Source organism: Antechinus flavipes, chromosome 2 (assembly GCF_016432865.1).
Source record: "Antechinus flavipes isolate AdamAnt ecotype Samford, QLD, Australia chromosome 2, AdamAnt_v2, whole genome shotgun sequence".
Lineage (NCBI taxonomy): Eukaryota > Metazoa > Chordata > Mammalia > Dasyuromorphia > Dasyuridae > Antechinus > Antechinus flavipes.
In genome coordinates, this window is record NC_067399.1 from 501,517,301 (window position 1) to 501,532,185 (window position 14,885).

The following is a 14,885-nucleotide window of genomic DNA, read 5'->3' on the forward strand; positions in this document are numbered from 1 at the left end:
ATGGAATTTACAAAAGACAGTTATAGGATTGCGTATGAGAAAAATGATAGAAAGCTCAGCACTTGAGCTCTCAGGCATTTGGGATTCTGCTAGAGACTGGAACTACTGGAGGGGATTGTGGGAGAAAGGAAGGAGCAGGTGGTTAGACCAGAAGATGAAAGCTATTCATCTTTGGCCCCAGCTGTGGAGCAATTAAAAGCTCTCAGGTCCTTTTACAAAGCTGGGAGCAAACCTTCAAGGGAACTTGTTTTCCTAAAGGTTAATTACTACTTAAAAGAGGTGGCTTCCCTCCTTTTTCTCTTGGGCTTGGCTGTCTGCACACATTATGCAGCATTTCCCCACTGGGGCCAGCAGGGGTGTTTAGGGCAGGGGGAAGAACGCTAATCTGGCCACGTTTGGCTTCCTTGCTGACTGCCTGCATCACAGATGCTTCTGAGACCAATGGGGAAAGGGCCATTCTAATTCATTTTCCTGAAATGCAGAAACATTGATGGAGGAAGGACATGCTGGCAGAGGACCCAGCTTTCCAGCATCCCCCTCTTTTTGTCTTGAGTTGGACAAGTTGTCAAAAGGAAAACACAGACCTTCCCCTGAGAGCACCCACTGAGACTGAAGAATAAGGCAGTGTCAGTAAAGGAATACCATGTATACAGTAGGAATAATTCTAGCATACATGCAGTAGGAATAGCTGACCCCTTCCACAATTGACTATGTGATTCTAGGGAAGTTATTTAGACTTTCTAGAGCTCAGTTTTCTCATCCATTAGATGGGAATAATTTACCCCATCTCCCATTCAGGGGTATTCATAGGATCAAATGAAATAATTCAGTTTAAATTCAATTCAATTTAAAGCACTTTGGTGATTATAAGGAATTATTAAAATAATAATAATGATGATAATTATTTTTATTATAATCATCATCATCAATAGTAGTAGTAAAAGAATTATCATTACATATACTTCTCCCCTGGGATCCCTCCAAAAATTGTTTCCCCTATCCGGACCACTCCCACTGGTGATAGGAGAATCTAAAACATGAGATAGAGGTTTTTCTACTTATCTACTATTTCTGAAAATTAGAATATTTTATTTCCTGGGAATTTAGGGAGTTCTTGAACTATACAAACACTTATTAGAACTCTCCAGATTAATTAAGAGTAGTGTTCAGTGTATAGCCATGGATTCTTCTTTTATCTCTGGTCTGACAGTAAGATTAGTTAGGCAATGAAACAGGTGGCTGGAGACCTGTGGAACATCTTCCTTTGGAGATGCAGAGGAATGGACTAATTGACCTCCAGCCTGAGAATTTTCATGTCCTTCATCTGCCTGTCCCTGAATCCCACACCTATCGGTCAGCTGTAAAGATAAGGGTGATTTTTTTCACTCCAGAATCCTGCTCACTCCTCTCTTTCCCCTGCACCCCTCCCTCGCCATCTCATACATGACTTGTCTGGGCCATAGTTTCTTCTTTTTTCCTTTGGCTATAGAACGGGCTTGGGTGCCCCTCCCTTAGTCTGCATCCTCTGCCAGATGCATTTGAAACCTTTCTTTCAGAAAATTGCTTTCTTTTATTTGAGGTCTTGCCATCCTAGGTAATTGGCATCTTCTCCTGCTGCCTCGGTCTCTATTTTTATCAGCTGCTTGCACATTGACACATCTTTTTTCTGCCTCATTATCTTACTCAATTCCAGGCCTATTGCAGCCTTTAAGATTGGTTTGGAAGGTGAAGGAACCTGCTAACCAGGAGATCCCCAGGGCCCTGGAGGGTCAGAGAATTGTCGTCCTGGTCTCGGATTGTTCCAAATCTGGGCTGCTTCTTTGATCTGGACTCAGCTGCAGCTTTCCTAATCCTGAGTCCCCGACTCCCAGCAGAAACCCAAAGTTGCTAAGGGTGGATACCACTGGCTTCTCAGATCTAAGATTGGAAAGGAGGTGGTCAGTTCAAAGTTACCAGCATCACAGTTGGCCTTCCTTTCTGAATTTGGTTCTTCAATTAATCTTAATCATCAAGAATTTATTAAATGTTTGCTATGTTCCCAGCACTGTGATCAGTGCTAGGAATACTGAGGCAAGAGTGAAACAATCTTTGGTTGACCTTAAGGAATTTACAACCTAATGAGGGAGATAGTTTCCAAGACAGACAAATTAGTCTTGGAGAGGAGGGACTAGTGTCTAAGAAGGTGAGAAAAAAGCACCTTTTCTGAAGCAGGTAGTATTTAAGGAAATTTGAGATTCCAGGAGGCAGAGAATTTAGGACATTATAGGAATGGTAAGGCAAAGGCACAGTGATTATAAATGAGTTCTGATGATAAAAGGTAACTCTTATATCATGCGTATTATGTGCCAAGTATTATTCTAAGTGCTTTACAGTTATCTCATTTGGTCTTCATAATAACCCTGGAAGTAAATGCTATTATTATCACCCCTATTTTACAGATGAGAAAACTGAGGCATCCAGAGATTAAGTGACTTGCAAGTATCACATAACTAATCAATGCCTGAGACTGGATTTTCTGATTTCTGTCTGGAACGCCATTCATTGCATCACCAACTGCTTTTGTGTATGAAGAGGAGCAAGTATATAGTATAACTGGATCACATAATAAGTGGGAGGGTGTTTAAGTGTAGGAAAATTAGAAAAGTTGAAAGAGAATTAAATGCCAGATCAGGGAGTTTATAATTGGTCCTAGAAGTAATGGGGAGCTGCTGTAGTTTATTGAGTAAAGGAGAGGAGAACAACATGGTCTAAGATTAAGATGAAAGGGGATGAAAGAGTAGGCAGCAGAGATTGGAGAGTGGGCTTTTCTCTTACACAGTCTAAAATCTGGTATCAAAGGGATTGACGAATTAAGGGAGCATTTTTCCTTTGGGTTGACTCACTATGACATCTAAGGAATTGAACATCTTTTAAAAAAAAAAATTAAAGCATCTTTTAGAAGTACATATGTTCTTTTCTTTTTTTCTGGTTTTATATACACATATACATACATATATACACACACATTAATTTTTAAAATACTCATTTCTTTATGAAACGTGCAGGGAGAGAAAAATCAAAAGGAAAAAACGTGCGAGGAAAAAAACAGAAGAAAAAGGGGAAAAAAGTGAACATAAAATGTGTGACACTTTTTTTTAATAGCATCCCTGTCAAATCCCAATCTTTTCCCCAACCCTCAAAATTTACCATATAACAAAGAACAGGCAAGTAAAGCAAATCATATCTGATTATATATTATAATAATAGACTAGGCACTGTGCTAATAAATGCTTTATATTAATATCTCATTTGCTTTTTAAAATAACCCTGAGAAGTAAATGCTATTATTATTCCCATTTTATAGATGTGGAAACAGACAAATTGAAGGTAAATGACTTGCCAGTGTCACACAGACATTAAGTATCTGAAGTTGAATTTAAAACTCAGGTCTTCAGGATTCAAGATTCATATCTCTCTGCACTGTGCTACTTAACTGCCCCTAAAGTATGCTTCATTCCAAACCATAGCATACCTCTGCTCTCCACTGAGAGGAGGGAGGAATATTTCATCAAGGACCCCTGAATTCTTTAAAGTTATGATTAATCGCTCTGTTGATCAGAATTCTGAAGCCTATTAATGTTCTTTACATTGTTGTGGTCTAACCCTTATATAGTGCTTATTATGTGCCAGGCACTGTTCTGGTAATTTTTTCCCTTTTTTTTCTGGTAATATTCTTAGTGCTTTTTTCCCTGAAGGAGGTAAGAACTTTGGTAGATGAGGGATTAGTACTAGCCTTTTTTTTTTTTTAAATTTTCTTTTTATTATTATTATTATTATTTTATTATTATAGCTTTTTATTTACAAGCTATATGCATAGGTAATTTTTCAGCATTGACAGTTGCAAATCCTTTTGTTCCAACTTTTTCCCTCCTTTCCCCCTCCCCCAGATGGCAGGGGTTAAATATGTTAAGGTATAAGTTAAATACAATATATGTATACATGTCCAAACAGTTATTTTGCTATATAAAAAGAGTTGGACTTTGAAATTGTATAGTACTGGCCTTCTGATTAATTCCTGACCTGGTCTTGCTATCACCACTCTGAATCTCAGTAGGATATAGCCCTTTTAATAATTTCCAGCACAGTAAAGACAATGGTTGAGTCAGAGATTCTGTTAGTGAGAAACTCTGAGAAAACTCCCCTTTAAAAACACATTTTCATGGATTTTTGTTTTTGTTTTTGTTTTTCAAACACCTACATCTCTTCCCCTTTCTTCTTTCCAGAGAATCAGCTTATATAATAGAATGAAAAAAGAAGGGGGGAAACAGTTTAGTGAAACTAAACAACATATCAAAAAAAAAAGTGTGATATTTATGTGGTATTCCAAACCCAGAACTCCCATATATGCAAAGAATGAGGGAGAACTCTTGATAGGACATAAGTTAACATTAAAGGATGAAATAGACCAGGTAGACACAAAGGAGAGACTGGATTTGAAAACTAGAAATATTAGGGAGTGGTTATTATTAGGGAAAGTAACCCCAGTGCTCTCTCTTTTCTCCTCCTTGCTTCCCTGAAATATAGCTACATTGCTTAAGCTGATGAAGCCCTTTTCAATTTCTCTGCCACTCTGCAGCTTAGGGTTGGTGACTAGAGAAAAAAGGAAAAAGAAGAGAAATTAAAGCATAGAAGGTCAGTGGGTACTTACTTCATGAATCTATTTAGAAATAGAGAAACAGTACCATGAGGGCTGAAAACAGTAAAATATGAACTCAGTTTTAAGAGCGTGTGAAATGTCTTTGGTCAGTAGTTTAGAAAACATGCAGATTCAAACTTTAGTTTGAAAAGTTGTTGGTGTCTTTAGGGGAAAAAAATCTCCAAATCAGATTATTTAAATAAATTATGATTATTGTTTTCCTTAACTTCATTTGAGGCTTTTCTAGGCAGAGATACTAGAGTGATTTGACATTTCGTTCTCCAGCCCATTTTGCAGATAAGGAACAGACCAACAGGGTTAAGTGACTTGCCCAGGATCACACAGCTACTAAGCCTCTTAGACTGGATTTGAATTTAGGGGTTCCTGACTCCAGGCAAAGTGCTCTATCTCCTGTACTTCCTAACTGTTCCATAATGGGCTGGCTATTACTGTGCTGTGGAAAAGTGAAGAATTAGAGAAACTTAAGAAAACTTATGGACTGATATAAAATAAAGTCAGCAAAACCAAGAGCTCAATCTACACAAAGGCTTCCACAGTGTGACTAGAAGAACAACTGAATCAAACTGAGCTCTGCATATTGATAATGAGGAGGTTTAAACCTGAAGCAGAATTGAGAGAATGCATCTCCTATTTCCATCCCTCCCTTCTTTTCAGAACTCAAGGACTCTGGTCATTAAACATTGCATGTATTATCAGATTCAGTCAACATGTGGGTTAGTTTTACAGAAATGCTTTTTTCCTCTCTTACCTTTTTACATTATGTTACAAGGATAGGAATGAGGGTATATTTAGAAATGAAAGAAATGTGGAAACAAATATAGCAATAAGGACAAAAAATTTAAAAATCTCTCAAACAAAAATATTTGTTTTAATTCTTAGTTGAATAAAGAATTTGCCCTTTGGGCACTATTCTTGGTTCAGCAGGTTAATATGGAATGGGGGTGGGGTGAGGAACTACCCAATAGCAGCCTTGGGTTCCAGGCTTTGTGTTTCTGGCACTGCAGCATTCCCTGGAAGAGCCAAGGGAATTCTTGCTTTTCCCTACCAACCTTAAACTCTGAGAAAGGCAGGGAGGACTGGTTGTTGATGATGGGAAATGAAAAAGCTTAGGTGTCTCCTGGTCTTCCTCAACTCTTACGTGATAAGGAAAGAACTCAAGATTTTGAAATCAGAAGACCAACATTGAGTCCTAGTCCTGTGAAACCTTAGGAAAACCATTTTGGGTTTCAGTCTGCTTATCTGTGAAACGAGGGGCAACCAAGCCAGGTGGTTCAGTGGATAGAGTACCTGGCCTGAAGTTGGCAAGAACTGAAATCAATCAAATTTGGCCTTAGATACTTCCTATTTGTGTTACCCTGAGCAAGTCACTTAGCCCTATTTATCTCAATTTTCTCATCTGTAAAATGAGCTGGAGAAGAAAAAGGCAAACAATTCCAATATCTTTGCCAAGAAAACCACAAATGGAGTCAGGAGAAGAATTGGACGTGACTAAAAACTACTGAACAACAGACTGTGAAATGAGAAGTAGATGTGATGTCCAAGATCCCTTCTAGCTCAGTGGTCTCTATGACATCTCTGTGAAAATATATGTATGTCTCCATCTCTAAACATATACACACAGACAATACACATCCATTTTTGCTAGTTCAAGGATTTTTAGGGAGAGGGGGTGAGATTTTCTGGGACTTAGTCCGACTCTTCAAGATTCCTGGGAACTTATTGATAAACCACAGAATGTCCAGTTCGGGCCAAGGCTTAGTAGAGATGTAGCAATATTGAATATCAAAGGGGCCTCGGAGCTTTTTGCTAGGAAGTTTTTCCTCGTTCCCCCAATCCAAGTGCCTTCCCTCTAGGTTATATCTCAGTTATACTATATATCTTGTATGTCCAGTTTTTTGTGCATGTTATCGCCTCCATTTGAATATGAGCTGAATACTTGAGAGAGGGACTGCTTCCTTGCCTTTTTCTCTCTGTATCTGTCTGCCCATCTGTCTGTCCATTTCTGTTTCTGTCTCTGTTTCTCTCTGTCTCTCTGTCACACACACACACACACCACAATGCCCAGTTCATAGCAGGCACCCAATAGATGCTTGTCAACTGATTTTCATGAATGTTGAGGAGAGCTGGTTCTCTGTTCCAGCTGATATTAATGTTGGAGAGGGCTTCTTGTGTGCGTTTTAACTTTGCTGCTGTCAGATACATCTGGGCAATACTTGATTTAGGAGAAAGGTTCTGTCGTCATTAATAATAACTCAACACAAACAAGCCATGGTAGTTACTTAAGAAATGCCTCCTTTGAACTCTGCCGGGCAGTATAGCCATCCATCAGCAGGGAGGGCCTTGCCCCAGAGAGGCCTCTGCTCCAGACCAAACAGCAGATCGAGTTATTCTCAGACCGAGCTTGCTCAGGGAGGCCGCGTGAGTCAGTGCCGTCTGGGGTGGAAGATGGCATTTCCTTTCCTGGGGGATGTGAGGACTCACTCCAAGGAGGCTTAGCTGTGACTGTCCTGCAGGGCAGGAGAGACGTCTCGGCATCAGTCCAAAGGGGTTCAAGTATTAGAAAGACTGGATTAGAATGTTACGGCGCTCATAGCAATGGCAGGCTCTCGGTTCTTTGATAGACTAGGCCGTTTTATTTGTCTTTGACTCTTTCACAGTGCCGGTAGCAAATCTAATCAGTAAATGGCTGTGGATTGATTGACCCATGGCCTGGGCAAGGAGAATAAGACAAGTAGGAATGGAGATTTTACTTAGGCTACTGAGGGGATGCATCTTCATAACCAATTTGGAAGAATTTTTAAGAGTAGGGGAAGAATTTTAATTGACCAAAAAGCACTGATTAAGACCTTGTTCTGGTCAGGCACTGCATTAGGTACTGGGGACAACAGTGAAACAGTATTTGTTCTCAAGGAACTTATAGTCTATTCACATACATATCTGGATATACAGCGTATACCTATAAAGATAAATTTTAAATTGTTAGAAGGTAGTTTGGAGGGGGAGTTTTGCAGGGAGAGCACTAGTGTTGGGAGATCAGGAAATAATTTTTATAGACAGTGGCATTTGAGCGGATCCTTTTTTGGGGGGGATCATAATAAATTTATTTTGTAATATTATGCAGAATTTGTAAAAAAAAAAATTAATAGTATTTTATTTTTCCAAATACAAACAAAGATAGTTTTCAGCATTCACTTCTGCAAAATCTTAGTTCCCTCAATCCAAGTGCCTTCCCTCTAGGGTTATATCTTATATGTTCAATTTTTTGTGCATGTTATTTCCTCCATTTGAATATGAGCTATTTGAGAGCAGGGACTGTTTCCTTACCTTTTTCCCTCTGTCTCTGTCTGACCATCTCTCTGTCCATTTCTCTTTCTGCTTCTGTTTTTCTGTCTGTATCTCTCTCTGTCTGTCTCTCTTTTCTCACCTCCTTCCTCCCTCCTCCCCAAGACTGCAAGCAAATTTATAGGCTAAACATATGCAATTCTTCTAAACCTATTTCCATACTTATCATGCTGCACAAAAAAAAAAAAAATGGATCAAAAGGGAGAAAAACACAAAACAAACAATAACATAATAAAAAAGGTGCAAATACCGTGCTTTGATCCACATTCAGTCTCCATAGCTCTCTCTCTGGATATAGATAGCACTTTCTATCCCAAGTCTGTTGGAATTACCTCTAGTCATCACATAATTGAAAAGAGCCAAGTCCATCACAGTTGATTATCACATAATCTTGTTGTTACTCTGTATAATGTTCCCTTGGTTCTGCTCACTTCATTTGGCATCAGTTCATCTAAGTCCAGGCTTTTCCGAAATCAGACTGTTGAACTGATCCTTGAGGGATATTAGGGATGCTAGAAGTATGGAAGGAGGCATTCTGTGCATGAGCTACAACTAGAGCAAAGGCCTGGACATAGGACCTAAAATGCTAAGCATGAGAGCTGCAAGGATAGTTGGTTTGTATTGTAGAAAGGATAAAAAAGGGGAATTACAGGCAGTGGGGTTGGAAAGTTAGGTTAGGACCAGGCTTTTTATTTGGTATAAATGCTCTCAGATTACTTTACTTTGTGACTTTGGGTAAGTCACTTCTTAGACTAATAGTTTTTCTGTCTACAAAATGAAGACATTTAGCTAGATAGTCTCTATTGTCCTTGAAACTCTAACATTCTGAGTTAATCTGTGTGTCTGTGTATGTCTTTACCCCATGCCCCTTCCTCTCCTCTTCTTCAGCATAGTGAATTTGTACTTCGCACAGTGCTTGGCACATGTAGGTGCTTAATAAATATCTATTAACTAATTGCTAAAATTTCTTTCTTTTTTCCTTTTGCAGTTACTGAGAAGGAAGTCCAGCAGTGGTGAGTAGCTTGCTTTCCAATTTCTTATACTTTCCAGATTCTCTCTTAGGAGAGAGAGGGACTAATATTTGCTGAAACAGTCTTCTGTTGTACCGAGGAGCAGAAAGAGTGTGGATACTGTATACCACATACACATATATACATATATATATATATACACACACACACACAAACACATATATCTATATGTATGTACACACACACATATAAATATATAAATATAGTCTCAAGGTTTCCCCTATCTCATACCCTTTAAGTCAAGTTCATACTGGGATCCATTTGGTCTGAAGCTTATCATTTCCACCTATGCAGCTTTTTAAGTGAGATTGAGTTTTTAGAAATTCTTTCTTTGTTCCTTTTAATCAGGCCTTTGCACACAATAGGTACTCTTATTTTCATACTCCTTATCCCCTTACCACATTGTTTGGAAGATGGTAGACATTTAATAAATATTCTTAGTAATCTGTATTGTATTATACACCTCTCACCTCTTTGCCTTTGGATAGGCCATCTGTCCCCCATGCCAGTCATGCTTTTTTCTGTTTTCTGTCTTTTGGAACTTCTCATTCCCATCAGGCTTTAGTTTAAGTACTACCTTCTAAGGGAAGGTTTTATGGAATTCCTCCTCCTTCTTGTTTTGCTTGTCTTACTCGCTCTGTTCCCTTGATATTACTTTGTATTTTTATTTTGTGTACAATTTATATTTACTTCTCTGTGCACACTTAACTCCTTTTAGTAGACTAAAATTCCTTGAGGGCAGGGACTGGCTGTTTTTCTTTTCTTAATCTTTGTACCCACAATACTTAGGATTGCATCTGACATTTGGTTAGGTATTTAGGAGTGTTTACTAAATTGAATTGTTTTGGGAATATTTCCAAGCATTATGTCCAAGGTCATCTTTCTATTTACCTGTCTACACAAATGACTTTGAGTTTCTCTTTCTCAAATGTGCTTGAGTCCTGCTTGTTCTATGTGGCTCAGAATGGTGAATGGTCACCATTTAATAAAAAGCTGGAGAGATCTATCTATAGGAACAAAACAGAAGATTTTTGTACATTCTAGTGAGAAGCGGGCGTCCTTCCTTTTGAGCATGCAATTGAAAGGAGGCACCTTTTGGGACAGGTTTTATACTTTAAATAGTCCTTAATACAAACACTTCCCCCCACTGACCCTCATCTTCACTGGCTGAGGGTCTTACATTCTAAACGTGGGAACTACCCAAGAAATTGAACTTGGCTAATAAGTACATAGTTGCCCATATTTGATGGAAGTAGGGAGGAAATGATGTCATGGGAGGATAGCAGGAAGGGGACTGAGGTGTGCCCTTGAGTCAATGCTCATGGATCTTCAGGCCTACTCCAACTCTGAAGCAGATGAAGCCTTACTCTATTTTCATAACTGTCTTGAGAGATCTCACCCTATCTCATTAAGTTCCATGACTGTTCACAGCTATGTTTTTGATGGAACAGTAGAGAACCCTGGCTTTCCTCATCCTAACCTGATTAAGTTGTCTGGGCTTATTAGGAAAGGCAGAAAATTGCTCTCACTAAGCAAGGAATTGTAAATAGGAAGTGTAGGTCCATCATGGTGGGAAGAATGGAGACTTTTCCCAGGCTAGATTAGGAAAGGGATATTGAAATCTCTCTGTATTCCTGGTCTCCTGGTAACGTCTCCAGACAAAGGAACTGCAGGATGTGGCAAATGGAGATCTGCTGCTCAAAAGGACCAGGCCTGTTTGGAAAGTAGGGGTTGGGATGAGAGCAGAGACCTGAGGCCTTTAACCCTGGAATCCAGACTAGATTCTCAGTGATTGTTATACCCACAACCTGTATCTCAGCATCCCCATCCACCTGGAGTACTAGCGGCAGACTAGCCATCCCTTGGCTAATGACTGCCCACAGGAAGCTTCCCCTTCTGAATCCCATCTTTACACTCTATTCGTGTGATATTTATCTTATTCTGATTTATGACAGCTTACACGGTACTGAACATTTATTTATCTCCTATGATCCCCTAGAGAGCAGGACCTATGTCTCTTGTTTCCCTTTATTCTCCTTATCTAATTTAGAACCTAACTTAGATTCCTTAGACTAAAGATTCCTTTAGTGAGTGCTTAATAAATGTTTGTTGCATAAATGGGAGAAAATTATAGAGATTCTACTTCTTACACCTCTGGATTCAGACCCTATTGCTTTCTAGGGAAGCTAGGCTTCTATAATCAAGGCCCCTCCAGGATTGGGGAAGACATTCCCTTGGGTGCTAAGTAAAAGAGGGCAAGTCTTGATAATATAACATTGAAGAAGTACTTAAAGGATCTGGCTTTTCACACTCAGGTTTTTTGGAGAAAATGAAGGGTAAAGGGAATAGGAAAAGAAGCGCTCTGTGTTGGGAGGGGATGAGTGTGGGAGGAGAGCAGTATGCCAGGGTTGCTCTAGTCCATTTCCTAGGGAGGGAGGAGAACAGCCCTGCAGATCCAAGGCCACAGCGGCCCTGGTAGACCCAGGCTGGGCAGTGCTTGAGGGAGAGATGGGACCTGAATCCAGATGAGCAGGAATTGTCTTTCCTTCCTCCCTGAGCTGTGACTCTGCAGCTCTGAGACCTCTGCCTGGTTGGCTGCTCATCTGTGTGCAAAACACAGTCTGATTCCTGCGAGCCCAACCAGCTGAGAGGGAACTGAGAGATATTCCCCATCTTTGTTTCCTCTAGAGACAGAATGAGGAGGAGGAAGTGCTACAGATAGATAGGGTGCAGGGCTCCCTGTAAGTTGAAGCTCTTTTCTAGAGCTATCTATCTGGGGGAAACCCTGGATATAGGATATTTCTGAGAAATTATTGTGATCAGTTTTAGGAGGGAAAAACATCCCAACCCCCAGAGAACTTCTTGCTTCTTCTTTTTCCTTAGGATCTACAATGCTTCTTCTCTCTATAGATGAGGACACAAAGGTGGTATAGAAGATAGAGTCAGGAAAAAAAAAAAAGAATCCAAATCTAGCCATATTCATTGTGTGATTGCTGAGCAAATAACTTTCCTCCTCAATTTCTTCATTTGTAACATTATTTGTACTTTTGTAGGGAATGAAATGGGATTTTTTTTCCATCACTTTCCATATCTTAAATGGCTATATAAATGCTAGCTGTTATTATAGGTGATTCCAGTAGTCCTTACTGTACTTTGGTAGAATACTAGAAGTGCTTTGCATGTGTATGCACAAACACACAGAGAAATAGTCAATTTTACAGATGGGCTAACTGAGGCTTAGAGACAGGTGTGACTTGTCCAAGATCACACAGCCAGTTAGTATCTAGAATTCAGGGCTTCTATCTAGTACTGCTTATTGTTCTGCTTATGGAGGAAGAGTGAGGCTGGAGAGGGAACATTGTTCTTTCTCTTCTTTTTTTGCATATACTCCTGGCTACCCCTCAGCACTGAGCCTCAAGGATGCTTTGGCTCCCCTTTCTTTTCCTTCAGCAGAGATGTTCTAGAAGTTATTTATTTCCTCTCCATCCCCATAAGAAAGCTGATATATCTGTTCTCCTTGTCCTTTCTCCCACTCTGGCTAGATCTAGGAGCTCAGGACCTAACAGAACTAGGACCACGACTGGACAATCCTATCCACCTACCACATCTGGATAGGGCTCTAGGGCAGGATGGTTGGGATTTGCTCCATCAGCGAAGGCTTTTCCTTACAGGGAAAAAGAAAGGGCAGGAGGAACTAAGGGGTAATGAGTGAGGGAGTGAGTAAGATGGGTGATGGTGCAGTATGTTTTGGTATAAAAGGCACAGGACAATTGAGGCAATAGGGAAAAAACCCCTTCTGAGATTTTTTCATCTGTAAAATAAGACCATGTGACCTCTAAGGTACCTTTCAGCTTTTTGTCCTAGGGTTCAGTCATTCTGGGATCCAATTTGGGCTGCTGAACCTCAGAGCCGCCATTCTTATCTGTTCCATTCCCCACTGAGCTCTTCCATTCCGCTGTGCCTTTTACTAGCCTTCTGCCACTAGTCAAAACTTACCCCTCCTATATACCTTGAGACTGACCCACTTTGCTTAGTGATTGTAACTACACCCAGGAACTAGTCTTCATGGAGAATCTTAGTGGCCACTATGAGTTAGGTCATATTTTTACAAAACAGATTTGCATTTTAACTGAAGCCTTTGATGATGGGGTGGGAGGGCAATATTTTAATCCAAAGGGCGTATAACAAATGACAGGGTTTTCAGGCATTGTAAGATGCTGTCCCAGAAAGGAATATAAAGTTTAAAATGGAGACACTTTAGAGATCATTTGGTCCCCAGCCTCTTAAACTGTGGGTCTGGACCCCATATGGAGTCATCTAGTAATTGAATCTAGTAACTGAATGTGGAGGTCATGAAATTATGATTTACTATCAGTAAATGTTTGATTTTATACCTATGTTATATGCCTATATACCTGTGGTTATGTAAAAATTTCTCAGGCAAAAAGGTGTTGTGAATGGAAAAAGTTTAAGAAGCCCGTATCTAGTCTAACAGCTCATTCTGCAGATGAGGAAACTGAGGCTCATTAGAGGATTGGTTTATTGCCAAACAAGGAAGCCCCAGAGAGTTGGTTCTTTGGATTCCCAATCCAGCTCAGTTTTCAGCACACCATACGTTGCTCCTGCTCCTGGGGGCAGGTGGGACTGTCACCATCCCTCAAGTACCACTGAGGGGGTGGTTGCCTCCATGTAGTAGGAGCCCAGCTTGCTGCTCAGCCATGTGCAGGCAGAGCCCAGAGTACAAACCCCCCTCCCCCCGACTCCTTCCCAACCCCCCTCACATTCTCATGTACCAGTTCAGCTCCCCACCCCCAAGGGGTTTCTGGGAAAATGAAACTGGCAGCTGGGGAGGGGAGCAGATTCCAGAGACAGTGCCAAAGCCTCCAACAGGGATCTAGCCCAGGTGGTGGGTGGGAAAGAATACTTCCAAGCATGTACGCTCCCCTGCACTCAAGGCTCCCCTGTGGAGATATATGCCTCTGTGTGCGGGAGGGGAGGAAGGGGGAGAGGATGCACTAGGAGGGGTTGTCCTGGGGAAGGCTGGCAGGGTCGATGTCCAACGTGGCAGGTGCACATTCTCTTCTGGATGGTCCCTTTGCTGCTTGATAATTCCTTGGCTTGATCTAAGAGGGAATTGAGGGCAGTGAGGGCCAACCTGTCTTCACCACCTGACTTCACGAGGTGGGGAGGGTGAGGAATGCATTAGCAGGGGAAAAGCTGGAAGCTCTTTAGGGGCAGCCTTCCCCTCCTTTCTCCCTTCCCCCTGCTGGTGTTTGATTTCCCTCTCTCCTGGATCTCCCACAAGAATAGAAACAGAAATTTCAGAAAACAATTTGTCTTCTCCTGCTGCTCTGTTTCCTCTTAATGGCCCCTTCCTGCTTCTCATGTGGCTGTTATTATTACCGGTGTGCCCACTTAAGCCTGCTTGGAGATCATCAGGAGAGTGGGTGGAGTGGGCTAGTGTGAAAGGAGGAGGAGGAAGAACAGGAGGAGGAGAAGGACATGGCATTCTTTGTAAGTGTCCTTTCAGGCACCGGAAGGCACTCGGAACACCTGGCTTCAGCTACCTGTGGAGCAAGTCTGCAAGTTCTGGCGTTGTTCTCCTGGTGTGAAGATGGGAGAAACTGAGGCCCAGAGGATTTGAGCTACTTGCTCAAAATCTTGGAGGGAACCAGAAATGGGAGTTAATGGAAACTAGAACTCCTGATCTGCTTTTCCCTCTCTTACTCCTCCCCTCCCCCCAAGCTCTTTCCACAAATATCTTTCCTCTGTCATAATTTCAATCTTTGTGCTAAAAATGTCCCTTGGATCATTCT

At 40.9% G+C, this 14,885-nt stretch overlaps 1 protein-coding gene across 1 annotated transcript in view; it reads left to right on the forward strand.

Moving 5' to 3' along the window:
* NCS1 (neuronal calcium sensor 1) overlaps nt 1–14,885 on the forward strand; it is a 96,345-nt gene that overhangs the window by 48,682 nt on the left and 32,778 nt on the right. The window contains exon 2 of the mRNA XM_051980196.1: nt 9,027–9,051. Coding sequence (XP_051836156.1) covers nt 9,027–9,051 — 25 coding nt within the window. The remainder of the gene's footprint in view (nt 1–9,026; nt 9,052–14,885) is intronic.